The 27,999-nt window shown below is 42.7% G+C and overlaps 1 protein-coding gene across 4 annotated transcripts in view; it reads right to left on the bottom strand.

The window, feature by feature from the left end:
* The window catches only part of IRF2 (interferon regulatory factor 2), a 41,113-nt gene extending 19,213 nt beyond the window's left edge, over window positions 1–21,900 (bottom strand). The window contains exons 1-3 of one of the 4 annotated variants that reach the window (XM_027635835.1): window positions 21,655–21,900; window positions 4,062–4,195; window positions 3,006–3,113 (exon numbers count right to left, since the gene is read on the bottom strand). In XM_027635835.1, the coding sequence (XP_027491636.1) occupies window positions 3,006–3,113; window positions 4,062–4,067 (114 nt within the window). In that variant the 5' untranslated portion in view covers window positions 4,068–4,195; window positions 21,655–21,900. Of the gene's footprint in view, window positions 1–3,005; window positions 3,114–4,061; window positions 4,196–21,260; window positions 21,282–21,654 lie in introns of those variants that run through there. The other 3 variants (XM_027635838.1, XM_027635837.1, XM_027635839.1) reach the window with 3 other exon arrangements.
* Between the last annotated feature and the right edge of the window lie 6,099 nt (window positions 21,901–27,999).

Raw genomic sequence — 27,999 nt, 5'->3', positions numbered from 1 at the left:
TATCAAGTATCTAACCTTCTCTGAAATCCCACAAGGGTGCTGGGTGCATCAGTATCATATAGTTGTGTGTTCTGCTCTAGTTTACCTGGATGCTTTCTATTTAAATGCTAATTATTTATTTCACACATTATCAAACATTACCTATATTCTTTTTCAGTCGATGACCTTAACAGGGAAGGGCTCATTACTGCTTTCTCTTCAACTTCAAAAGCATGTGCTGACTGGTACAGCACTGGACATTTGTGTAGGAGTCTCACTTTTCTGTTAAAAAATTAGCCTCACCTAAAGTCAAAAACACAACCCACAAAACTTTTGCAGCATAACGAGAATTACTACCGAGCTCCAGTGGGGACATCAAAAGGGAAAAGTTGTGACATTCTCAGAAATAGGCATGAAGGAGAAACGGCATTGCAAACTGCTCCGAGCAGGGGAATGAGCACATATTAGCTACAAGTCATAGGACAAATCTTAAATAGCAGCATCCTTCTTAAGGATAGTACTCCGAGCATCCATCAAAGCAGCAGGTTGCCCCTTGACTCTGTTACATTTACTCGGAATGTTTCCACTCCAATTTCCTTTTCCAGATCCATGAGGGACACCGACCTCTTATTATCCCCCTTCTCACACCACCTCTGCCCTCTACTGAATTATGGTATTTCCTTCACACCTCCCAGTTTTGTCTCTCTGGGAAGGTAAAGAAATTCCCATTCAGCAGGATAACATTTTCACCAGGATGGCATACAAGTATTTATTTTTTAAGCCCTATAAAAAAGGGGTTTGTTCTGGAGGTATAATATCATCAACAGACAGCAGAGGAAGGTAAGTCAGCTGTACCTGATTTGTCCTTTTTAACTGCGAGAGGTTTAATTCTTTTTTCAGTCGGAAAAAATTCCCCAAGAGCCAACGACAAACCCAGAACAGTAGGAATTCCTTTCATATTTAAATCTTATTTCCTTAAAAGCTATGCACACACGTTTCATTCTCTTGATAATCTGACCTGCTTTCTTTTCTAAACTCTTAACTGTCCTTTGCCAAACTCTAATTAAAATATACAAACTGCAAAATCCTAGAGCCTCCAAAGTCGATTCTGCAGGTACAGAACAGGTTGTGATACACATGACATTACATCATTGATTCCATGCACGCCTTTGTTTATGGTCAGGATTTAAAGTAAAAATAGATATATTTTTGGTTTAATGATCCATTGTTGGAATGAATGTTTAAACATTTTTAAACAGAAATGCTTAAAAGGGCAGCTAGCCTGTTGAACACAACAAAGGCAATCCAGACTGATGCCAAATACAAGGGTAGAAGTGGGGAATCAGAGTTTAATAATCCTCAAGGCAGGCCACTTATCCTGGTATCCTTTTTCTGATAGGAGCCAAGGTTTTCTTTAAAAATAAAAGAATTCAAAAAATTTATTTGTGAAACAAGCCTCGGTCAATACAGAATATGCTAAGGACAAAATCTTCTCCCGACTCTTGCATGCAAAGAGTTCATGCCAGAAGAACAAGGCAGAAACTGCTGTAACAACACAATCAGAGAGCTGCAAACATTAAACAACATGACATACCTTGCAAACTGCATTTATGGACTGGTGTTCTGAATTTGGAAGAATGCAGCCCTTAGCACAGTGGCAGCATTTTTACAATGCAAAGGAAGCAAGTACAGTTCCTCAGATATACCAAAAAAGGTTACGTGAACATAACCTATAGATGACAACACTGTATTTAAGAGTAATATGCTCAAATCTGAAACACTGTGCCCTACTGAGAAATTATTTCAGGATTGGGAAGAAATGCCCAGCAAAGGACAGCAGATATGGACTGTCAGCAGGAAACCTGACACGGAAGTAGAGATATTCAAGGAGAAGGACCCCAACATGGGACTCAAATTACAAAGACAACAGTAAAAACTGCTCTCTTCGTCTTCAGTTGTGATCCCATTTTGCAAGAACAAGGACCTAATCAAATTCACAGGGCAGCTAACTAGGGAATGGATAAAGCAATATTTATTTACTCAGCCACAGCATGTGAGAGTCACTGATGCAGGAAGTTCCTGAGGAACAAGACTCGTAGCCGAAATTTAAAGGGCTCCTGATAATTTTAAAGTTGTGAACATTTCTAGCTTTGAAAGCTGAAATAAAAAGCAGTAATTTCAATTGCCATTCTTCAGATTTAAAAATGAGCACTGCAACTACTACCGCTATAGGGAGGACACCAGACTACCTGGGTTAGTGTCTTAACCAGAGTGGCAGTTCCTATGTTTCTGCACCCAATTTTGTGCATTTCCACCCATTCTGGTAATAAAGTAGACTGTAGCCAAAACAGCTTCATGCTTTTCAGTGTGGTGAATTAGTCTCCTGCATACTACAGAATGCATGCAACATTTCCAGGGTTAATTACTATTTAAAGTCTCAAATACACTCCTTGGTTTTACTGAACCAATTAAAATAAATTCAAATTGGGCACTGACATTTTGTAGCTCATACTTGTGCTCTCGAAGTGTCTAGAGCACTTAGTAAGAGTTAAGGTTTGGGCCTAGCACAGTAAAAATTACTCCATTTTCTGCCAGGTTAAGAAGTATCAAAGAAGTCACACAAGTCTGAAACAGGAGATCATTACTTCATCCCAGAGTCTAACTCAGAATATACTCTTCCACCTCAGGAGAGCATTGTGTTCACATCCTTCTGATGCTACTTGGTGAACAACGTGTTCCCAGTTTAAAAAAAAAAACAAAACACCTATCTGAGTCTCCAGAAACACTCACTCCAACAACAAAGCGATGGAAAATGCTTTCAAAGGAGCCACAAATCCACCAGACCAAAGCAAGATGCCTCAGATCTGGCAGGCGAGGCTGGAGGAACAGGTTCAGCAGGAAGCATTCAGCTTTGCCCTTCCTCCCCACGTCACCCCTTTGAAAACCAGGAATGAGCTGATTTACCTATTCAGACCTCAGCCACTGCTATAAGTTCCTCTTCAGTGCATGCATGCACCCCCCATTACCTTATTTAGCCATTTCAGCCCCGGTATTCTGTTAGAGTTGATTTGCTCTTCCAGCCAGGGCCGCATCCGCATTCTTTCGACAGGCATTGTCACCCACCTGGGAAGGAGCTGCAGGAAAAAAGGGACACAATTACTTGTTTTCCAGGTAGAACTCCCAGGCAGTTCCCCCACCTCTGCACAGTACAGACATATTAAAGCTTTGCAGGCATTGAACAACTGTAAATATAATTGTGATTTTAGATCTGTGTGCAAGCCTCCCCTAAGAGTAACTGAGATAATAAAGTCTTCTTCATGGCAGAAAATACACTTCTGGTGCACCTTGATTAGGAAAACCTTCACCTGAAGAAGACACATGATATTGGCAAAAGCTTGTCTGCTGACCCAGGCGGGATACCAGAGGTCACAAAGAAAAACAATTACGCCCCTGGGGATACCTCTTTTTGGCATACGTACCTTCATTTGCACAAGACTTTTTTTTGCAAAGAAAAAATATGTAAATAAGAAAATCCAGACGTGGAGGCATCACTGTACTGGCCAAAATGATGCATCTACTAAGAAAAGTGCTTTCAAATGTCTGTTTCTGTCCCATAAACTTGACTAAAATTATGAAAAATACATTTTACAACACAGCAATTTATCAGACCATTTGGTTGTGGGTGAGTAGTTTGGCCCCCTCCTTTCAGCTTTCTTGGATCGATCCAGTCACTAATTTTTTTAGCTGTTATTTTACATTTCAGTGCTGTTCACCTATGATATGAGTACTTCACAGCCTCCTCAGCTGCACTACGCCACCTTACTATTCAGTTAAGACTCCAGCTGACTTCATTTTCTCATTCTCTCTCTCTCTCACGTGACCTTGATGCCAGTTCCCTGTTGAGGGCTGTAAATTATTGACATAAGAGTCCAAAGTCTTGACCCTGAGGCAGAAAATTTTAAAAACATTAACCTATCTCAGGCACCACTCTGAAAGTGCCAACTGGCACTAGATGCACATTAAAGCACCACATTAAATGCCTGCTAAGCAGCCTGCAGTCCATCATTTCCACATTCAAGTACTTGCATTTAGGCTGCTGCTTCTCCTTGCCCCCTCTGCACCGGGCTCAGCTCCTTCCTCTCTCCACTGTTCTTCACATCTGTGTTCTCTGCATCATTCTTAACTTCTCTGCTCCACTATTCTTGTCACCTTTGATCTTAAAAATAAAAAAGAGAAAAAAATTGAAAGCACACAGCAATGGCACAAATGTAAATGGGTTTGTTCTCACTTCCTATGGGAGTACAGGCATCAGACAAACTAACAATTAGGCAGTACCAAGCCCACACCCAGCACAAGAGGAAGAAAAACGTTCAAAGTTTCCTCTCATTGCTCTGAGGACATGTATTTCCTGAAACTAATAAGGAATTAAAACCTGAGTGCAACAATAAGGCTCTTTGATGTGTTCAGAGAATTTACCAGCAGCCATGCTCACACTAATCTCTTAGCAAACATATTGGCATTTTGTTTACTACTGTGTGCAGTGGTCACTTGCACTTCAGCTGCAGCCTGTTGCAGTTAACTATGAATTTCTACAATAGCTCAGAAAATGGTTGCAACTGCTCAGCTCCCTTTCAGGTGCACATCAAACACACAAAACCAGCAAACCCCAGGACCCAACAGTGGCTGAGCCCTTGTATAAATCCCCTCTCTGGGTAAGAGGGGAAGCTGGTTTCTGGGTGAGGGTGACGCGGGTACAGCTTTCTCAGTCCCCAGGTCAGCGGCAAACAGCCCGCTGTGCCACTGCAGCCCCCTCCCCTTGGCACCAGCAACCCTCATCCAGGTTGCAGAATGTGTATAGGAGATTTGTACCACCTTCCCCTACTACAGTTTGAGTCAAAGCTGAAAAACGCAAATGGAAATGTACTAAAAACATGAGTAAATTTTTATTTGTCTGACAACGAAGAAACAAGTAGTGCAACAGATGCATTTCTTTGTAAGGTATCTTTAAGTATGCATGCACTTTGAGACAATTCCTGGAAACACTATGCATCAGATTCAACACTCAATATATGAGTGTTCCCATTTAGCAGTCAGACTTATTTTCTGGGTAATGAGCCTTAAAGACAAATTTCAAACCCATCTAAATAAACAAATTAGACAGAAGGCAGAAAAGTCATCTTGAAAGCAGCAGCAACAAATCCCACTTGGGACAGGCAAACATGGGAGAAACAGAAGCTGCCTTTTTGCAAAAGCAATACATTTCAGGAAATGAGAAAGCTGCCAACAATCGCTACTACAAGGAAGCCAGTTTTGCCCCAAACGGCACAGCTGAGCCAGTCTGTCTCTTCCCTCCCACGTCCCTGGGGGCTTCCCCAGCTGCTCCCCTGCAGATGCTGTGGTGTGGTGCTCATCTCCTTTTCAGCACCCTGGGACTCCTCTGGGAGTAGTACTTGTAACTGTCAGCACACACCTTCACATCCATCACCCACACCAAGGCAAATTAATCCAAGGTAATCAGAAGAGAAGTTTGGCTTATGAAAAGGGAGGAGTGGTTTCCAAGACCTATGTATCTGAAAGTAAATTCAAATCCAGCCAAAAAGGACCCCACAATGATGTTCAGGCGGGAGGAACAGTGGGCATCTTCTGGGGCTATGTCTTTCACAGAGGGGCAAGCACATTATGCTTCTGCTCATCAAAACAGCCCTCCTAGTGCTCCTCTAAAAGCCCATGATGCTGAAAATAAAGCTGGATGTCTTCAGAAGACACCCCAGACCTGTCTGCCTCAGGACAGTACTGACCACAACAGCACTAAAATTTAGTGGGTTTTTTTGCAGTGCAGTTGCACATCAACGACATCCTTTTGATGAAAACATCAAGTCAACTCTACCAAGTCATTGCCTGTCGGAAATGAAGGTGCCATATCTCCTCTCCAGAGCTGACAAATGCATGATTTTTGTGTACAGAAAGAAACATCAACTTCTGCAGCGCCTTAAAACTAGCTTCTGCCTTACAATAAGCAGGGTTAATAGATGCACTTGAAAGTCTTATTCAATGGCTCCAGGTGGGAGAACCTGAAGTCCATCCCTCAGTGAGTACAGAATCAATTACCTGACATTAAGAATCATTCAAGTTTGAAAAGACCTTTGAAATTCTCCAAAACAGGCAGCAAAGGCACGTAAAGTTTCATTACCTAACACCAAGCCAGCTTCACCACCCACCAGAATATACTAATTATAAAAGAAATCTACAAAGCCAGCCAGACACTAAGGTAAGCTGTACAAAACAGCAGGCATGCCAAGTTCCTTGCTCCAGCCTCTCTCCAGTGTTTACCCAGCTGAAAGAAAAAAGCAGAAACAGTCCACCCTTTTAAGGAGAATGAAACATCAACATTTACAATGTGGAGCAGGCTGTAAAACCACAAGCACCTATGCATCTATCTCCCATTCCTGGTCAACCTGCACTTCCCCTGCACATTCACACCTAGAAGAAGCTACATGCAGCTGTCTGTATTTTTTGTACCAGAGGGCAAGTTGACTTCTAACAATACTTTCAGAGCTGCCAAGGCATCCAGTTCCCACTAGCTTCACCACTACCATGATGTCCTGAGCTGTGGGTACCCACCCACTGGCCTAAGCAAACTTCTTCAGCAACCTGGTTATCTTTGCCTGCCTGAACCTTCACACTCAGGTTAACTGGGAGAAAAATGGCTTAATGCCTGCCATGGGTCACTTGACACCATCTTTCTCAACACCTTAGAGAGACCATGGATGGGGGTGGCCAGGGAGAAGAGCAGAGTCAGGTGGGGCTGCAGAGGGAAGGAGCCGCACCAGCTCACCAATGGCAAAGAAGCACCTGGCACTCCATCACTCCATCACCCTTCAGTCCCACCCCAATTTTGCTGCACACTAATGCTACTCTTTGCATAGACAGCTTTCTGAACAAGACCAGGAACCTAGCAAGCTTACAAGCAACCCCTCTTTCTGTAGGGTCTTTTTCATCTGTTTGAGCCTGGACCGTGGCTCTCATCCTGCTCAAAGAACGAACAGAAAAAGAAACTCCAGTGTGGGAGTGGGAAGGAGCAGCTGGGGTGGTCAGGGAGGAACTCCTTAAGCCAAAACCACTAATAAAGCTCCTGTGCTTTTAGACCATAGCTTCAAACCTGGATAGTACTGAACCCCAGCATCTCTTTGGGGAAAACACAGGAAAATGCTTAATATTCCCAGAGTATTAAGGCAGGAGTCAAACTTTCTGGCATTATGTTGAAAATAATTCCTGTTTGTTTTTTTTTCCTGGTTTATCACTGTCCCGTTGTGGAGGAAGGGAAGAATAATTGTCAAGAAACATGTTCAACTGCTTATGGGACCTAAGAAACTATTTTTCTGCCCTATCTGAAAAGAGGAGCTCATTGAGACATTGGAAGTCAGGCTACCTGCTGGGAAATCATTTTATGAACACTTGCCATTCTTAAGACAGCCAGTCTTCAAGAACCACTATTTTTAACTGTGACTCTTAAAAATGTATTAAGACTGGTAGCTTTATGAATTTCCCTTTTCTCACTCCATTTTTATCACCTGCCTCATTCTTAGAGGGGGCCGCAGTCGGGGGCATTTGCCTTTTCGGTAGTGGGAGCTTAAATGCATCGATGGACATTCAGACATCAATAACATTACTCCTAAACAAACGCCAAGCATGCAAGATACCAACCCCCAACACAAGTCTGGAGGGGCAAGCCACTGGGATATTCCCATGTGACAAGCATGGCCCATGGATTTGCTGATGCCACGGTTTATGGAGGGATTATTTTGACCTTTTTCAAAGCTTTATTTACTGCACTGTTTGTGCTAGTCCTGTGGTCAGTTCAGCCTATTTTTTCCAACTAGAAACGGCAAAAATATGGTGGAGGCTACCCCACAACAAGCTATAAACTGTCCTAACCCTGCAGGTGTGACATGGAGGAAGAGTGCTGCAGAGGGCAGAAGGCATAGGATCTACTGGAGCTGGTGCCAGTGTAGTCCAGTTAGGAATATGGAGCCTGGAAGAGGCCAGTGAATCACACTGCTACTGCATGCTGCACTTGAAAATGAGCTTTCTACCAGGAGATCACATCACCAGCCGGGGGTGAAGCATGCAAGCTGGTTTCTTAAGACAGACACAGCTGAAAGAAGAGTCCTAATGATGTAAGGATGGGAAATACATTTTTTGGAGTAGTTACACAAAGGGCATTGAGTAGGTAGCTGTCACCACAGAATTCTTAAAGGCACAGTAAACCATGCTGAAATTCAACTATATACACATTCTTTTCAAGATGTATTTTCCTAAGATTTTTTTATGCAAGACTCTTCAGAAGGAAACTCACAGCACTCAATTATATTTCAAGATATAGCAGAAAAATATTAATTCTTTTCAAGAGCTATTCATCTTTAAAGAGACAGTAGAAAATATGTAAGTGATGGCTGCAATCTGTATATACATATAAATATTTTCACTCCATAATGTTTAATAAAGAGCTTGTAGCCCTCCCTATTCACTGCTAAAACATTCTAGCAATTCTGACTTGCTTTTTGCCTGATGGAGATAACAATCCTGCCATACAGAAAGTGTAACCTTTGAGAATGAAGAGCTCTTCACTAAAATTGCCGTAGCTGTAGACAGAAAGTGAAAGCAACGGCATGGCAGGCATTACATCTGAGCAGTACAAGATGTTCTCTTCCCTTTGGTTTCATTCTGGTAGCATTTGGATAACTGGAAAAGCACAAGGGTTATCCCAAAACCACAAGCTACTCTATGCCTGTGGATATTTATTAAAAATATATATTTCTATGGAACTAAAAAAAAAAAAAAAGGTCTTGAAAAGCAATTCTTCTTTCTACATCACAAAATACCCAGTTAAAAGATTTGTCAGTATATGGAAATTTTATTAATGGTTCTGAGAAGGTAAGGTGGGATAAGAACCTTGGAGGTGCATTTGTGAAGTACGTCACAGCCTTTCCCCAAAGCTGTGAAAAAACATCTGTTCCCTAGAGGACACGTGCAGAACATTGTATAGTATCTATTTCTCTTTTTTCAGCAAATACAGAACTGGTAATATTTTTTTTTAAAGTTATCTTGTGCTTTGCTGATAATCTTTTAAACTATTTCCTTTGTTTGCTAACACTGCTGCAGTTCAGAAAAGCATCAATCATCCTGTGTGACCAAAGAGATATGCTGAAATGAGACCATACGCTAATTTTAGGATTCAGAGAACTGGGTTCTGCATTTGCGCCTGTGCCAAGACTGTTCCAGGATACAAGGAAACATGATCTTTTTTTAAAGAACAGTACTTGGAGCAAAATTCTGCCCTTTGGTCACAGACTGGACTCTGCCTTCATATGGGATTTTGCATATAGGTCCACTTTTCTCAGCTATTCTATTGTGAATGCCCCTTTCAAAGGTTTAACCGTATGTACTCTGAGCAAAGCCCTGCTTGGAAGTCAAACTCATCAGAGGGATAGAGCCTTCTCCCACATAAGAAAACTTGCTTGCCTCACCTGCTCAAAAATACTTCAGAAATGTGAGATTGATACTGAAACAAGGACAACAGAAGTCCACTTTACTCAGTGGCTTCAACTTCAGACACCTGAAATCCCCCTGCCTACAGCCTGCAGGGAGACAAGACCTCTGCCTGGTGCATTTTGCATCTGCCAGGAGGCAGAGGAGAATCTTACCACTGATGCTGCAGAAGCAGAGTTAACATGCCTTCTTTCTCATAATCCCAAATCATGCAAATATCCGTACCTTTTTTTTGGAACCAACAGCAAACTACGTAATTAAAGAGTAGTTAGGAGAAAAAGTGGGCATTGTTGTTCTCAGAGGGGCAAAGGTTACAGGTTCAAAATAAAATCCTGAAGCTCTTGGTTTAGAAAACAGATACAAAGCAGAAAAACACATAAAAACCTGTAAAAAACTTTCTGGATTGATGGACAGTTAGAATGCAAAACCTACCCTCTCTGGTCTTTTAATTGCATATAATGTTGCCTCTTTTATTCCCTACCATTATTCTGTCAGTGATGCCCTGTTGAACAGGCAGGGATGGGGGAAACATCACTGGCAGATTTGCTTCTTACGAAGCACCTGTTGCCTTGCGTTCCCTTGAAGTACATGCCATGGCTGACTGCTCCACAGAACCAGCTCCTGTGTTGGCTGTAATGCTTGATCCACACTGCAGCAATGGCAGTATTTTTCCTGCCCTTTCCTAACAACTTGGTGGCAGCAGAAAAGACATCGTGATCATGCTATATCCTTCCTATCCATCACCAAGAAAAATAATTCACTGCAGCCAGGAAAGGGGGTATCTTATTTGCCCAGGTGCCTGCAGCAAAGAGGAAACTCCATCAAGACAGGCCAGAAAGCAAAGAATTGGAGAGCAGGCAGGATGGGATGGCACAGATCCTGGGCAGACTAGTATAAGGCATGGCCCGGCCATTAGGAAGAACCTGTACAGGCAACCAATGAGCAGTACTTCACCTGCTCCCCTAGATTCCCAAATCAAATGTGGCAGGGCTACAACAGGACCATGGCTGTCAAGAGGAAAACTCTGTGGGGTGGTGAAAAGCCTGGGAGACCAGGCTGCTGCATCACAGATTCAACAGCTACCCAACTTTCCAAGGCCCTGCAAAGCAGGGGCCAGGTTGTGCCCACCTCAGTGCAAGGCAGATGGAGGGGGAGGGAAGCATTCGTTATGCCTTCCTCTCATGCTGCTCTACCCAAGAAAGATACACAAAGATAGAAGGAAGAAAAGCCCTTGCATCCTCAAGGGACAGAGGGCAAAAAACAACCAACCTGACTTGCCCTGAAGAAAAAAACCAAACAAAATCCCAAACAAAACAAAGGCAGAAAATACCTCAAACATGTATTGAAATCAGCATTACAGACTACATGATAAACATGCCCAGGAAAACATACAATGGGAACTCATATTGTATATAAAGTGTGTTTCATCAGCCCTATAGCATTTCTGTTCCACCCAAAGGGTGTTAACATGCCCTGGCTGGGATTCAGACATTACACATCAAAACAGACTCTTTTCTTTGGTTTCCTTGCAAAGCTTATTCTCCCTCAGCAGCAAAGACATGAGTTGTTATTTTGCAGTGATCTCAGGCATCATTAAAGGTACCCCTTGGATTTGCAGACTAGAAGTGCACTGAAGAAAATCCATCTTATTTTAATACAATAGACCCAGAAGGCTGGTTTTTTGCTTCTGGACTTAGCCATAATGAAACAACACTTCAGCCTCTCAATGTTGACAATGAAATTTCCCTTGCACTGGCTTGTATGTTGAACACTATCATAACACTTGAACAACACAATGCCTGTGGCTGAGCCCATTCACTTCTCTGGCATGGCAGCAACTTACCTCAGCTGGGAACTTGGCCCAGGGCCTCTAACAGATTGCTAAAGATCATCTCTGCAGTATCCTTGCCATGATGATCATTTGCACACATTTCAGTGTCTGCAAGTCTGGTGACAATACAAAGTGATTGCTTTAGTTTAAGCTTTGAAAGAATATTTTGTTTTCTGGGGGTCTCTTTCATTTGTTTCCCAGATCTGAATATGGGAGATGCCAGATTCTGGTGGCACTGGGATGTCAACTGGTCTGTGCAAGTGATAACAGCATGTGACTACAGAAGACTCTTCCCTTGCCACCTCCTTCAGGAATCTCAAAAGCAGCCATAAGTTGATTATAATAATCAGTCCAATACCTGATTTGTTTCCTTCTTAAACTTTGTGTTACATCTAATGTCTGACCACGATTTGTCCCCAGTATCTGGGATGTATCTAACTATTTTTCTCCTAAAAGCTGCCTAGAAGACAGGTGGTGACTTTTCAGTAGCAGAGCTGTACTTCATTCAGACAAGTTTGGGAAGGGCTTTTTTACAACAAGAAATCTGCTGGCAAGGTTTTCAGGGAGTAATTAATTCCTTGCACTGGGGAGCAGTTATCTCCCAAATAATCAATTTTATTCCCGAATTAAAAGTTCACACATGAATCCACTCCTGAATACCCACACATATTAGTGTTGCTGCTTAGCTGTGTCAGTCGGAATCCATGGAAGCCAAACCCTGTGTGTTCTTTAAAGCCACCAGGAAAACTCAGCATTTGACACCTGATTCATAAAGAATTTTCCAGCCTGGTGAAAACGGCAAGGCTATTAAGGCTCAAACAATTGTCAAGGATTGCTTCACTGATGCAACTCAACAGCATTGTTCTGTTGGACCACCACACTCTTATGAGATCCGTGACTAGGTTTACAGGAGACATCCCTAAAACTTTTAACAAGCACATTTCCTACATGGGTCCCTCTGAAAGCAGTGGAAAATCATGCATGCAAGTACCTGCAAGACTGGGTAGTCTTCATCTCCGTGTCCTGCCTAGCGTTCCTCTGCCTAAGTATAGGGTGAATGCTTTATAAGATAAGCACGTTATAGAGTGCTATACATTAGAAAAACAGCCATTGTAAACCAAAAGGGCTTAATCTCAGTGTTCCCACACTAATAGCTTGTGAGGCTCAGGCAAGACAGCAAAAAGACATTTTAGAGACACTCAGAGAGGCAGAAAAAATTATTCCAGATAGCAAACACTGAGAGAAATGTGTTCAAGGAAGAGTTTTCACATTCACCAGCCATGACCTGCACCTGATGTAATCCACCTTGCTCTGATTGGGCTTGTTTCTCACAGCTACCTTTGTTTGTATAACATACTGTTCTGCAACTCACAGCAAAAACTATTTGCACACTACGCTAAAGTGAGATTTAATATTTGCTTAAAGCTTTCATTTTATTGTCTGGGCAAGGGCAGTTTCTACCACTGAAGTTAATAGGTAACCCACACCTACACCTTTGCTACCCAAACTTCTAATCGCGAGCAGAGCACCCAGATCCGAGAGCAAAAGACATAAACTAACTCTGCCTAACCTCACAGAAAGCAGCAAACCCAGCCCTTTTATGAAAGGGCTTCCTTTACTTCCAAGAGAAAGTATTAAAGAAAAGTATACACTATATTGGATTTGCAAAAAACACTCAATTACTTAGACACTTTCTTTACAGACAGATCAGAGCAGGCACAGACTTGGGGGCTGGGATTCTCTGAATCATCCACACGGCAAGCTGGAAACATGTCTGTCACATGAATGTATTTATGGTTACAAAAATAGCACCATGAAAGAAGCAGATGTGTTGAGCACAAAAAATAAATTGAATTAGTTATTAGAGATACTGCTTGACACCGGAGAATTTAAGAGAGAAATGTCTTCCTCTTGTACACACATTTGAAAGGCCTGCACTTAAAGAGTGGCAAGTATTAAGTGCTTGTACTTGTGCTTGTTGAAATGGTATGATCTAATTCTCCTTTTTCTAAAAATGCTACTCTTTCTTCTGCCACAAGACATACAGGATAAGAATAGGTAATAGGATTGGTTACAAAGTGTGGTTTTAATTTAAAGTTCTTGTGTAGACCACAGACCAACACCAATTAGCCTCCATTTGTGATCTGCAGCAGCTATTTCTATCTTGGAAGTTTCCTAAAATACTACTGAGCTAGAGTGAGACAACTCAGCTCATCTTCATTTCACATCTAAGCTGGATAAATATTATTAAATTAAACAAACTTAGTCTTCTTCGGCTTCCCTCATCAATCTCAAATCTCCAGAATGGTTTTGGCATCCAAAGCATTTAGTTTTTATATGCTTGAATGCAATGTGTTCAAATGTGTGAGAATTAGACCTCTGGAATTTAACTCTCTTTTATTTCACCCCAGTATATCTTCAGCAGAGCAGTGATTGTCCAAGCTTCTTATCAACACCCAAACTTTTTGCAGATATGGCCCAGGAACACATCTCTACATATGAAAAGGACGTTCACTTGAGCCTACATGGCCACCCAACATTTGGCCATCTTTTGACTGATTAACCGGGTAGTTCTCAAGGTTGAAAAGGACCTTCTAGCTGTTGACTCATCTGTGGAAACGGAGTGAAATCATTCACAGTCATTTCATGTCATCAGCAAAGCTGATACCAGATAAGATCTTTTGGTTACTGTTGATCTGCCCCAGATCTAAGAGGATGACCTCAAAGGTGGGGTGCAAAAAAAAAGCACACCACATATTTTATACCTGATCCTATAACAACTTGAACCTCAACATGAATAAAATTCAAGCGCACCTACCAGCTGAATGAATGACTCCCTTTCATCACATGGCATGTCATCACCTCCATTGTACTTTCTGTACGTGTTTGCCACAGCATTTCAAAATGGTACTTCCGTGACTGAAGAAGATGCCACTTTTCCCACACTGCAGGGCTGTTGACCAGATCTCTGGCTGCAAAAAGTGGTACTTGGAAAAACCAGCAGTGCAGCTCCTATTCCCTATCGTGTAGTTTGCTGCCGTGCAGCAGTCACATTTACCAAAGCACGAAATAAATAGTAAAAATGAACTAATTTTTCAAGTTCAGCCCTCATGCTTCTTTGCTCTGTGTTTATTCTTTCATTTTGCCAACTGGGAAATGAAAACCAATGGAGTCAGTTTCACTTTTGTTTATATTTGGTTTCAATTTATCCTGAAGTTTTGCTTTCATCTTTTTCTTGTAACACTGTTGGGATTTCAGATGCTGCAGGCAAGCCTTCAGTAATTTAAAAACATTAGCCTCCTATCCTGCCTGTTTTCCTGTTGTGGAATTATTTTTATTTAGGTAAACTTTTTAATGTGCTGTCACAATTTTGGAAAGTATTTGGGGGTTGGGGTGTTTAGTTTTGATTTTACAAATTTATATGCCTAGTCCAAAAAATTTAGTACTTCAGTATTTTCCACTTGATTCATATCTCAGTTGCATATACATTTACATAATTCAACAAAAGACCTTAAAAGAGCAGTCAGTGCACTAAATACACGAAAGCCCACATCATGCACCAAATGTGTGTTATATACACATATCTCCATGAAATGCACATAAAGACCTAAATTTACTGCTACCTTAATTTATTAAACAACTAAGGCATTATCTGTAAGAGGCTTGCCTGGAATGCTGTCAAGCTATGTTCCATATCAACAGGAATATTACAGTACAGGAGGAATATTACAGTACAGGCTTTGTCTTCTGTGCACTCATCGGGCCCTTCAAGTCACACATATCCCTCCGTTCATGTCAAAAAGCAGAACTTAACCACACTTCAGACTTTTTAAAACCAAATGCTTAAGCAACTCTTCCTTCTTTTGTGCTGTATCAACCTTAAGTATCTAAGTCTCTAAAAAGTAAAATAATTTTAAAGCAGAAGGGAAATGGTTAGACAACATCCACTGCCACGTGCAGTTCAAAACAAAGGATAAATTTAAATACTTTTGCTTTTGCCACACCTTAACTCCATTCCTAACACCAGAGATATGCTGGGAGCTACAAACCAAGCCCGTAAAGGTTAGCTGAAAAACTATCAAACTGCAACCTGCTGTACTCTTTAATAGCCAGGAATATGGAAATTATTACTTCCAAGTTTATCTTGAAGCTAGCAACCTATTCAGCAACAACTGAATGTTAAAATAACTTAAGAGTTAAAATTTAGTTCTGTACTGGGGGTGAAAAAACATGCCACATGCAGACAGATTTGCTACTGGATGCCTGTGTCCAAGCTGCAACAAGATAAAATGTTTGCCTTGTACTAAAGACTACTGTACATTTACTGCAATCTGCCCCCAAGCAAACAAAAGGGTCAGAAGATTTCCAATATACGTGAAGCTGGGCTTGCAGTATATTACACATAAAGAAATTAAATATTACTGTACTGGTTCCCATTTCTTTCTTTTCTCTCTAGGTCATTTAAAAAAACAGTAATTTTTCATCAGCTTCTAAGAAATTGAAAACATATCTAGCACTAATTAGAAGAGCAAGTTTTAAAACCTTTTTACAGTTTATCAATAAAAAATGTGTGCTGTACAGTATATTATTTATGCTAGATACAAAACATCTTCATTTTATATTTTTATATATATGTCAATATGTATGTCTGCATATATATATTTATATACATATAGGCCAACATTAAGCTCTAAACTGTTAACATGGTTTCCCTTCCACTAACTGCCAATTATTAATTTCAGCTTTTCTTAATGGCTATGGTAATCTATTTTAATCTTAACACAAGATTTCAAACACAGTCAATACATGGAAGAACGTTCAGACAATTCCAACAAACTCTTGGGAAAAAAAAAGAAAAAAAACCAAACCAAACAACCCAAGGGGAAATTATTTAATTGCACAGAATGATTTTTTCCATAATATTAATCATATGTAAGGAATATGCAACTTAACAAATCCTCTCGTTTGCTGTAGCCAGAATCTCTTCAGTTTGCTTATTTGTGTTTTGCTTTTGCACTTGAGATCTCAAAGGACAAACCAGAAAATCTTTTGCACTGATCAGTTTGTAGCAGTATAAACTACAATAAAACTTCTGTAAACACTGCCTTATGGTTTATGCCCTCAATATCACAATCATTACAGGCCTTTGAAGAACCGAGTTTCAAAAGAGTAATCTTTACAAACGAGTCACAGAGATAAGTAACACGTGATTAGTTTTATGTCTTTACCAACAAATGGATCATGACTTTTCAGTACAAGATGCACAAAATACAAGCTGAGGTTCTAATATGAGAATATCAGAAGAATTTTGCAGGGGTACCACTCCAATGCAATGTTAAATGTACACAGGATGTACTTAACCTTACTGTAACTGCTGTCAGGTCAACAAGTGCAGGGGTAACAAGCATAGATTAAACAGGATCATCATAGATGTTGTATTTTTTTCCCTTGGAAATTTCATAAGATCTTATACCACAAGATTCACATAACAAATGGCAATAGGTGGTCCTGCTTCTCTGTGTTATCTGCAAATGGACCATAGCTTATGCTTCTCAGTGGAAGTTTCTATTAGCAGTTTTCAGCAATAATTCTTGATCAACACCTGCAGTAATTCTTTGTGGGCAATCAGTGCCCAAAATTTGATACTGAACTGTTCTGACTTCTAAGCTGCACAGCAAGTTTCTCTCCCACAGACTGCCTAATCACTCATGAACACCAGTAAACTCCTGACATACACACAGTGGCCATGAGCACCACAATTTATATATTGTATAATCATCTGTTGTTTTGAAGCTACGTCCCAACATTTTATTTGGGTCTCATTTATCTTACCTACTCGCTATCTTCACAACACTAATGATTTTAAAGAATATCCCCACAACTTCTTCAGTCACTTCTTTTCCAAGCTACTTACTCTTTCACAAAAGCACCTTCATATGCTTGATCATCTTTGACACCCTTCTCTGCAGCTTAGTAACTTTCACTAAATCCTGAATCAGGAAAGGGGAGCACCACGGACTTGTAATGGCACAATGGTGTTTTCTATTTCTATTTTTACTCCTTCCTAATAATTTCTAACATGCCCTCTCCTTTCTTAGCCACATCTTGGCACAGAGCTAATTTTTTCATTGGATTATTGAATAAAAAATCAGTTCAGATTTCATCCTTGTGAACAGACAGTTAAGACTGCATTCCTTTCCATGCGCGTTACACTTACATTGGCCTGTATTGAACTTCATTTGCAAAGGTACATCTGGACTTGCAATATAAGATTCTTCTGCAGGCTTTGTTGTTCAGCCTTTGGGATTTTCATGCTCTGAATGAATCAATACAACCAGCAAATTTGTTAAATCACTACCACCTATCCCCTCTTCCAACCCTTATACAGCATAGACCCTGGGCAGACTTGGGAGGAGGGGTACAACTGGTAACTTCCTTTCACTGAGCAAAATGATCATGACTGTACACCTCGGAGCAAACTGATCCCATCCTGAAACTGGCCCTGCTTTAATAAGGACTGTATCAACCAGACAACAGCTCAGCAATTCCTTTAGAGAATGCTAGAAGAGTCATGATGCATAACTCCTTGGCAACACAAGTCCAGCCTAGTCGCCTAGTCTTCGTCAGTGTATCACATTTATACCCATGTTCACTAGTACCATTCGCTAATCCCTGGTGAACAAAAAAGCAAACAAAAATGCCCATCCTTGAGTTGTCAGTCTCCCCAGAAACCCTGAAAAACCGACAGCTCATCTGTCACCTTCTGTTCCTGAAGCACTAAGGCAGGCCTATGCAACGAGTTACACACAACAGGCAATGTACTAGCAACTTCCTATTTTAAGTTTCTCCAAAACTCTTCAACAAGTATCACCTCCTGCCTTCTACTTCATCCTTCTCAATGGTTTATCTGATACCCTCTCTTACAGACACTTCCCTTCAGGAAAAATTCTCCAACATGCTCATTCCTTAAAAAAAGAAAAAGCCTCCTGCAAGGGAATCGCCTTAAAACTCCTCCTTGCTGAAGCAAGGCTCAAAGAATTTGTTTCAGTCTTCTGCTATGACTTTATCTTCCTTGGGCACTCCTTCTACGCATAGATCACTTATCAGCAGGCTTCCTGGTTTTGATGCACTTCAAAGAGCATTTTCTAATTGTTTTCATGTCTTCAGCAGCTTGTTCCATGACTCTTTTTGGCCTCCCTTACGGTGTTTAACACAGATCTTATGCTCTTTTCCACCTTTCCCATCTGAAGATAAACCTTCAACATTTGAAAGACATCTTTTTACTTCTACTGAGCTCCTTTGCTTGTCAGCATGATCAGCTTTTTTGGTATTTCTCATCATAATGCCATGCAATTGCTCTGAGCCTTTACTATTAGTGTCTTCAAAGAATTACATGCCAACTGCAACTGTTTTACACTTTTGGCTGCCTCTTACCATTTGATTAATTTCTTTCTTCGCTTTATGAAGATTTACTTTGGAAAATTAAACACTACCACAACTCTTGGCTTTACTTCTGAAGCAACACTGAATTTAAGAACACTGCGATCACTGTCACTCCAGAGTTGGATGGGACTTTGAATGTAAAATTCTGAACTTCATTCTTGCTGGACAGTACCTTGTCCAGAGTTGCGAGCCACAGACTATCTGTACAAGGTACACCTAGCAAGTATGCTTGTTTTGCATCTGAGCAACTTGCACGTTGGAACACGACATAATCTATGTGGGGGCAACTGGACCTCCCATTAACAATTGTATTTCCTATTCTTGTAGCTTTTCTATGTTCCCTTAATAGATGACAGTTGTTGTTGCCAAAATCCTGGTTGGGCAGACAGTCATACAGCCCTAATCTCTATCTTTTCACAGACCTAGATCATCAGTTCATGAGACCCTATGTTATTTCCCCAAAGAGTTATTTTGTCTTTTACAAAAATATCCCACTTCATGCACGTGCAAGTTACTCTATCCTCTTTATGTCTGTCTCTACAATACCTGAACATTCATGATGTTCCTGATACTCCAAGTGTTGTATCATGTATACATTTTAATACCATGGGGATGATGCTCCTCTTCAAAACAGAATGTGTCATAGCAAACTTTACATTCTTCACCTATCAGCTGTTCCCTAATGTTTGATTTTTAAATACATATTAATATACACAGAGTATACATAAGTGTTTTAATTTAAGGCATACATAGCCTGGCTGCAAATTTATTTACATAAAGCCCATTCGTCTAATGTAAAATCTTTCTGTTGCAAAAATATTTCCATTTCTTCTTGAATCTTAGCTCCCTTTTTTTTCCCCGTCATTTCCTCAACTCTTTGTTAAGATTCTGTCTCTATCTCCACTTGGTCCCATATACCAAAGGCCTTCGCACAATGGAGAATGGGGCCTTTAACCCCCGCTCCTAACAGCCTGCGTGTTATTTCTCACACCTCTTGGCTACCCCTTTCCATGTAACATGGCCTGTGACGAACAGCTCTTCTCTAGAGACTGACCTGACATCTTCTGAAACCCGACCCTTCTGTAGTCAGCAAGTAACCAGGCGGCAGTGCAAAGGTAAGTGCCAAATTTAATGGTTGATCGCCCCACATATGTCTGCCGACCCCGCTGGAACCCTGAGCCTCAGAGAGATAACACGGGGCTCAGCAGACTCACACCTTGCCATGTCTGTAGCTTGCTGAAGAACTGCAGTATGGCACATGACCATGACAAAATGATACTGTGCCAAAGGAGTCCACACTCACATCTTTCACCACCCTTTGCCAGCAAACAGAAACTGCAGCACACAAAGGGCAGGTGAAGTAATTCCCCGGTGGGACGTTACTGAGAGGGGCCAGAGAAGAATACTTATGTCTCTGCAGGGGCTGGTGGCATGGAAAGACTGCAATTCAGACTGAAACCACTGGCCTCACAGATTCTGCTACTTTTATGTCACTGATTCTGTATTAAGGTGAATTTAAATGCTGCTGCTCCACTCAACTCTCTTTTTATGGTATTAACACGAGCATTCTGCAAAAGTTACTGTATGCAAACCCATTAAGACTTAAATAAAATAACTATAAACATGCTGTATTTCATCTCCAGAAACTGAGGTTGTAGTTTACAACTACTCACACCTTCAAGAGACTGCTGTCTGCAAAGCTTTAGCACGGTAAGCTGGGCTATAAATTATAACCGTACAATAACTGGAAAGGAAGTTCTGCATTCTGAAATTTTTTTATTGGAGCTCTATGCCTAAATAAGTAAGACAGTCACCGACTTTGCTGCTTAGGTGCTCACGCTAATCAACCGGGAATTAAAGACCCAAGTATCTCTGGGAACCTGGGCCGCGGGATCCAACTCTTCGAGTACTTGCAACTTTGACCCCAGACATAGCAAAACGCTTGGAATTTGGCCTTCGGCGCTGCGCACAAACAAAACTCTGGTTCATAGACTCCCTCTGGGGGCAGACGTCCAGGCCTTGGCCATGCGCTGGCTGGCGCGGGGCAGGATGGCGCCCTGCAAACGCGCTGCCCGTACCCGCAGCGGAGGCTGTTCCTGTAGGCAACAGAGCGGCCGCGCCACTTCCTCCTTCCGCCGCGGCCCGACCGCCCCTAGCCCTGCTCATCTCCTCCCGCCGCACTGCCGCCGCTATCCCCCCGCAGGGTGGGATCCCGGGATCCCCCGGCCCCGAGGGCCGCAACCCCTCGGGCCCAGGGCACCCCCCCCCCCCCCCGGGGGGGGGCGGTCCCGCCCCGCCGCTTGTGTAACGGGCCCTCCGCGGGGCGGGGCGGGGGGGACGCGAGGCCGCGCCCCCTTCCCGCCCTTCCCCCGGCACTGGCGGGGGCAGCGCCCCCCCCTCGCAGTGCAACGACCCCCGTACGCAGCCCCTCCGCCCGCCCGCGGCCCCCTCTCCTCACCGGAGCCACCGGCCGCCTCCTGCCCTGCAACAAGTGCAGGGACCCCGGCCCGGCCCGGCCGGTGCCGCGCCCCGGACCTTCCGATCCAACGCCCCCGCCTTTGTCTCCGCGCCCCAGCTCCCTCCCCACCCGGGATGCGGCGGGTACCCCCCACCCGCTCCATCCCCGACGCGGCCGCCTCTCCCTTTACCCCCCAGCCCCTTCCCAAACGCAGCGGCGGAATTAGGCTCGGCCCCGGTCGCTGCAGCCCGACCTTTTGTTTTTAAAACCGATGCGCATCTGCCCGGGAGCCCCCCTACATACGGAAACGGCGGCAATGCGGAAAATAAAATAAAAAATAAATAAAAGGAAAAAAAAAAAGAAATAGGAAAACTAGAAAACAATTCAAAATTACCTTGACGGCCCGTTTCCGTGGCCCTTATATAATTCCTCAAGGTTACCGCCGTTGCCAGGGGACGCGAAATGGAAATGAAAACAGGCGCTGAATAATCGCGGGAGCAAAACTAAAAGTTCAGTGCCTCCGCCCGGGCGGAGAGAGGGCCAGATCGAAAGCAAAACAAGGAGAGGAAGCGGCGAGGCCGCCGGCGCTTGGAAATCCCCCCGCCTCTCCGCCGGGCCGGGCCGGCCGCGCAGGCGGCGGGGGCAGGGCTGCGGCGGCGGGCGCGGAAGCGCTGCGCCCGTCACGGCCGCGCCGGGCACGGCACGGAGCGGCACGGCACGGAGCGGCACGGCACGGAGCGGCACGGCACGGGCCGCCACGGCGCTCCGCCACCACCCCCGGGCAGCCACGATCGGGGGGCACTGTTCCCAGACGCGCAAGCCCCCCGCTCAAAGCAGGCTTTCCCGGAGACCGGGAAACAAATCCCTGCCGCGCAGCTCCACCAGCACCGGCTGAATCGCACCCTGCCTCTCTGCCCTCTCTGCTGCGGTGGGAGCCGTGGTCTCGGACTGGTACACACGCGTGCTGTCTTTGCCTTTGGTCAGTTCCACAACGAGGACAGTTTCAGCTCAGGTCCTTTGAACCCAGCGAGTCTCGAGCGGCTGGGTTACTTCAAGAGAGAGCTCTTGGATTCCGACATATTTTGTAAAATGCTGTTGGTCGTGGAGTGTGTGTAGAGACCAAGAGTGTTCCGCAGAATTTTGATAATCCCGATTCAAACTACAGTATATAAAATTGACTGAGGAGATATTGCAATGTGCCATTCCTAGCCCTAGCCATAAATGCTAAAGGAAAGGCCCTGAGCACCCCGGGGACTGGAGGAGAAATGGAATGTAGTCATTACAAGAGGTCATATATGGAGACACAGAGGGGTATGCATGTTTTTCATATACACGTGTCTCTACATATGCTGTATGCATGTACATGCATACATACATTTGGGTAAGCCAGTGGCATAGCTACATGTGCAGGCACATGATACACGACCATCAGTGGTAGGAGGAATGCTGGGACACAAAGGGTTTGCAGGGGGTGGTGCAACGGGGTGGTTAAGGAGCTGTGTACTCTCCAGCTGGACAGCAAATGGAGCGGGAGGTGTTGACTGGGTGCTGTGAGTTGTGAGGACCCTCTGTGGTGGCAGCCCTGGCCATGCAGAGGACCACTGAGCTAATGACGAGGCAGGGAGTACACATTGTGGGTGACCAGTCCTCCTGTTTTGAAAAGGCTCTCCTTACACTGAGGAGAACATAACCACAAAATAATTTAGGTTGAAAAAAACCCATGCATGCCAGGAATCTACCACCCCCCAAAAATCACTGGGGCCTAGAAAGCAGCTGTGGTCCATGTGTGCACCAGGCAAGTAGAAAAGGGCAAGAAAGAGGTTTTGAAAGCAATATGTAATGTGCTAGGCCAGACAGTAAAATCAACCATCTCCTTTAAAACTTCTCTAGAAACCTCCCCAGCACAGGAGAGGTCCACACTGATGTGAGGGACACAGTTTCCCAGAGCAGCTGTGCAGAAGAAGCAAGGAAATGTCATATTCATATGGCAGATACTCCCAGATACTTCCAGAAGAGAAGAGACCAGAGGGACTGATTTCCATGAAGCCACTGTGGAATGAGAAAGAGGGACACGGGACACCTGGCTTCAGATTGGCATGCTGACTGAAGAGAGGTGCAGGGAAAGGAGATAATCAGCAGGACATGGTAGTGACAGGACACAGTGTGTATAGGAGGGTCAGACTAGTCTGTGGCTATAGGGAAGGGTGCTATGTACTTCATGCCTGTAAAAGGAGCAAAATCAGCAAACTCCAGCAACTAAAGACAAATTGTTATAGACTTAAGGTCTAATTAGGAAAACAGTAGCGTGTTGATGCCCTCTGATCAGGATGGAGACAGTTACTATGCCAAGGTTAATTAGACAGCAGTAAAGTGACTGAAAATGAGAAATTTCTAACCAACTTGTTGCCACTCAGAAGTACGATCTTGCAGTCATAAAAACTCATGGAAGAATTGGTTCAACACTTGAAAACTGTCACAAAGCCGGTGGAAGATGCCAGGATGGAACACAAAGAACAGAACGGGAAGGGCTGCAATATGCCTCCCAATGATGACTCTGGCCCACATGTAACAGAAACAGCAAAGATTCAGAGAAGAGCAACAAACACAACAAAAAATATGGAGTGACCCTGATGTTAGAGTGATTCAAGGATTCGTGTGACCAGGATTATTTAGGATGGAGAAGTGATAAACAACAGAAAACAGTCAGACCAGAAAGAATACGCAATCCTGAGTAGAGAGGAGTAGGGGTGGATTATTTACTTTCTTTTCAAATATAAGGACTAGAGAGCATCAAAGGAAATTAGCAGGTGGCATATTTAAAGCAAACTGAGGAAGGTTTGCTTCTTCATGCAGCAGGTAATTAAACAGTGGGACATCCTGCTTTGAGGTGCCAGTAGTTCACGAGGGATCGAAAAAAAGCACATGTACACATTCACAGAAGGAAAAAACCCTATGGGATCTATTAAATGTAAAGACACTGACTCTGCCTAAAGTAGGTCCTAAAGCCACAAATTTCTAGGGGCTAGAAGCTCTTTGGTAGCCTTGAAAAAGGCCTGACTGGAAATGCCTGCAAATGGCTCATGGCAGGGCAGGTGTCCAGTGCTGATCCAACACCTCCCTCCAAGTAAAGAGAAGAGCATCTGAGGCTGGCTCTTGCAATGCTCAGTGACTGTTGTTTCTAGTATGTCCTTCTAATTTGTTCACAGAATGAACCAGCTGTGAAAAAGACTGTAGTTCATGTATCAGTAGATATTGTGTGGAAAAAATGCTTACCATCAATTAAATAAATTAATATGACACTCAGAGGACTGCTTATTCATAAAGCAGCACTTTCGTGAATGACATTAATTGGTTTTGGTTGAAGAAAACACAGTTTGCTTCCCTGAGAAACACTAGCCAAATCACTAAGCAGAATTTGCCACTTATTCTTGCCATTTCCTCCTAACCTTCACCTGATCTCAGTGGAGCACGTTCAAGGGTCTTGATGGGCTGCATTCTGTGCGTTAACAAAGGCATCTCCTTCCACATCTTCTAGCATCATAAGTTCAGAGGATATACAAAAGAAGTTTAATCTCCTATTGTGATTCCTTTTTCAATGTTGGATGGTAATGGGGAAATGGGCAGCTTTTGTTTTCTAAACTTAACTTTCAGCAAGCAGTGACCCATTCCCTCCAAAAAGAGACTTTTACCTCTTGTGACTTGACTGTTTCAGTAAGACCTGGCAGCTTTAAAATCAGAAAAATTAACCCAGAAGCATCATATATCCACAGCTTTTTCTCTGCAGAACTGCCAAAATTTGCAACTCACTCTTTTAACCACCGTCCTTAGGGGTTTAGCTACTGGAATCAGTTGTTTGCATTAGCATCCTGCTTTCCCTTCTATTCTATTCTATTCTATCATTATTCTGGCCAGGCTTTCATTTCTGTGAGAAAAAAAACCCTTGAAACTGGAAATTCCTTCAGTTCCAGAAGATAAATTAATAAGCCATCCATCTTAAAGTTTAATAATATTTTTGAAAAGGTTAATAACATTTAGGACATTTTCTCTTTTTGCTGTTGTTGTGGTTTTGCCCTGTCTTTATGTGGAGCTTACTTACCATCATTTTGGTTCTTAAAACCACTGTCACAGGCATTGGGACTATTCACATGTGCAATTGGAGCAGTTGAATTTTCTAATGGAGCTGGGCCCCAAGCTTACCTACTCACATACAGCTGACCTGTTTATTTTTCTAGTACGTTAAAGTGGGAAAGCTAATTTGCTTTACAAGCCAGTACCAAGAAAATAAATCAGTTGCAAGAGTCCTATAATTCTTACTTTAATAGTATTACCCACATCATCCTGAGTGCCTATACCCATTTTTAAACATAATGCACAGTTATATTTATTTCCAGTTTTAATTTGTCCTGTCAAAAACATTCTGATGCTGTTGTAATCTCCTGCACTGACATTTTAGACACTAGATAGTAATGACACCTTTTTAATTAAAAAAAAAACCAAAAAGCCCCATGAGATTTCTGAATATAGTTAAGAATTTGAAGTAGTTGCATATTACTGTAATACAAATAATCATTACTATTATTCCATTATACTAAGTATCATGGAAGAGTGTTGGCTAACCCTTTAACAACTTGTAATAGTTTCTTCTCTGAAATAAGTTTTATTTGTTGAAGGGTTTCTTGTTTGTTTGTTTGGTTTTTTATTTACTCTGTGTTTATACTGTTGTAAATAAAAGGATTGTCTGGGCTTTGGTGTTTCTGCAGTGTTCTAGAAATATTTATGCTCATGTTAAAATTCATAGAAACTAAAGCTTGTTGCTTTTTGGCTGCTTTTGTGCCCCAGCCTTACCAAAGGAAGGGGAATGGGCAGAGCAGCGGACATCAGGAAGCATCTGCAAACTGTTGCAGGTGGAGCCCTGGAGATACAGCTGGGTCTCTTCTTCCTCACCCAACCTCTGGGGGGAAAAAATTAACTCACTTAAGTCCAAACTGAGCAAATAGGCCCTTAAATACAAGGACATGAGCAATTCCTCTTGAGTCCAGAGAGAGCTTTTATGCATCTGAAGTTCCATATGCATGCAGGACTGTGTATAGGGAGTGCCTCCTACCTTTCCCCCTTTGCCTTCATTTTGCCCAGATTTCTTAACTCAGACTTTTTATGGTCTTTCCCCCTTTTTTTCTCTTACTCTAATGGCTGTGGGGTAGTGTGTAGCTTGCTCAGGCTGCTCCTATGGGATGTGGACCCCTGACTCTTCCTGGTGGGGCTCAGCCATGTTATCACAGGGGTCAGAAGCATGGGCTGGGGGCCTCCTGGCCAGCTGCAGCAGGGCCTCATCAACAGTGGCAGTGCTCTGTGCCTGCAGCACCACCCCAATGCTATTCAGGCAGCACAAAGAGGGAATTTCCTCAACGCCTTTCAGAGCAAATCCACCTGTGAGATAATTCCTTTGTCTTTGGTTGGGCTACACCAGCAGGGACATCTACCCTTGAGAGGCTTAACTGGGTGTCTAAATTAGTGAGTACTACTCAGTTCTCATATTCCAGCTGTGCTGTTCTTCTGATTCAAGAAATGAGGTGGTAGGAGGGTTGCTTTGTTTTCAATGGTAGTAATTAAAGTAGTAATTACATAAAACTGTTCCAGGGTGGAAAAATCTATTTGCTCAGACCAGATCTCTGAACAGCAACTTCTCTAGATTGCAAAATAAAACTTTTCCATCGCAACTCAAAGCCTCATACACTTTCAGGAAAGCCATGTCCTCATTAAGGTACTGCTTTACCCAGCCCTTAGTGAACTCGGTCAGAAAGAGACAAGAGATAAAATAATAACCCGTGACAAACATCTCTTCTACTAAGGAATTTTTATACCTTCCCAGTTGTATTGATCTGGCGACAGCCAGATCCTCTAAGAGGATGGATAGGTGGGAAGAGCTTGTCTCCTGAGCCAAAAACATATATACAACAGCGAAGAACACTACTAAGAGCTATAACACCTATTCACATTATCTGTCATTGCTTTTATTTGGCTCCAGTACTTCAGTCCATACCTCTACCAGCTCAGCTGCTGTACACCATTTGTTTTCTTTAGTAGGAGAGAAGAAAGGGTATAAGGAATTTGCTTAACACCAGCCTTGTGAGACAGTTTTGGCTACTCATGTCTCTTGGCCCTCACAGCAGAATTTGGGGAGGAAAGAAGTCCTTTAAAATCATGTACAGCATCTTGACATTTCAGGAATGGACTGGAGTTTGGTAGAGAAAACTTGGATGGTAGCCAGGCTGCTTCAGCAGATCATACCTGAAAGTGATCCCCCTCAGCCCTGCTTTAGTAGAGTGTTATGCTGAAATGGAAGCTTTTATGGCAATTTTCCCAATGAAACTGAGGTAGAATATAAAGATAAGTGATATGTCACCAATTGGCTTGACAAAGCAGAACAAATACTTCTTCTTCAGGATAATAATGAGATATTAAGAGCTTTGCTTCTTATAATGTGTAAACACATGATTTATTAATTCAAAACTTGTTTATTGTTGAAGTCAAGTCAGTTCTCTTTATTGAGGGGAAAGAGACTTTTCTCTTTTCACCTTCCTGTTTGTAGTGCATTTTCACATGTAAAGAAAACTTTCCAGGGATACTTATTGCAGAAATGCTTACCAGGCACATTCCCCCATCAATCACTGTCTAAAGCAGATGACAGCCTTCCTTAAATCCCACCAAGGCCCATGGCTTTGTGGGGAGGAAGGTCCCA

Source organism: Corapipo altera, unplaced genomic scaffold (assembly GCF_003945725.1).
Source record: "Corapipo altera isolate COAL_440 unplaced genomic scaffold, ASM394572v1 22b, whole genome shotgun sequence".
NCBI classification, from domain to species: domain Eukaryota; kingdom Metazoa; phylum Chordata; class Aves; order Passeriformes; family Pipridae; genus Corapipo; species Corapipo altera.
The sequence above is the reverse complement of the archived record's forward strand: the minus strand, read 5'-3'. Positions and strand labels throughout refer to the sequence as shown.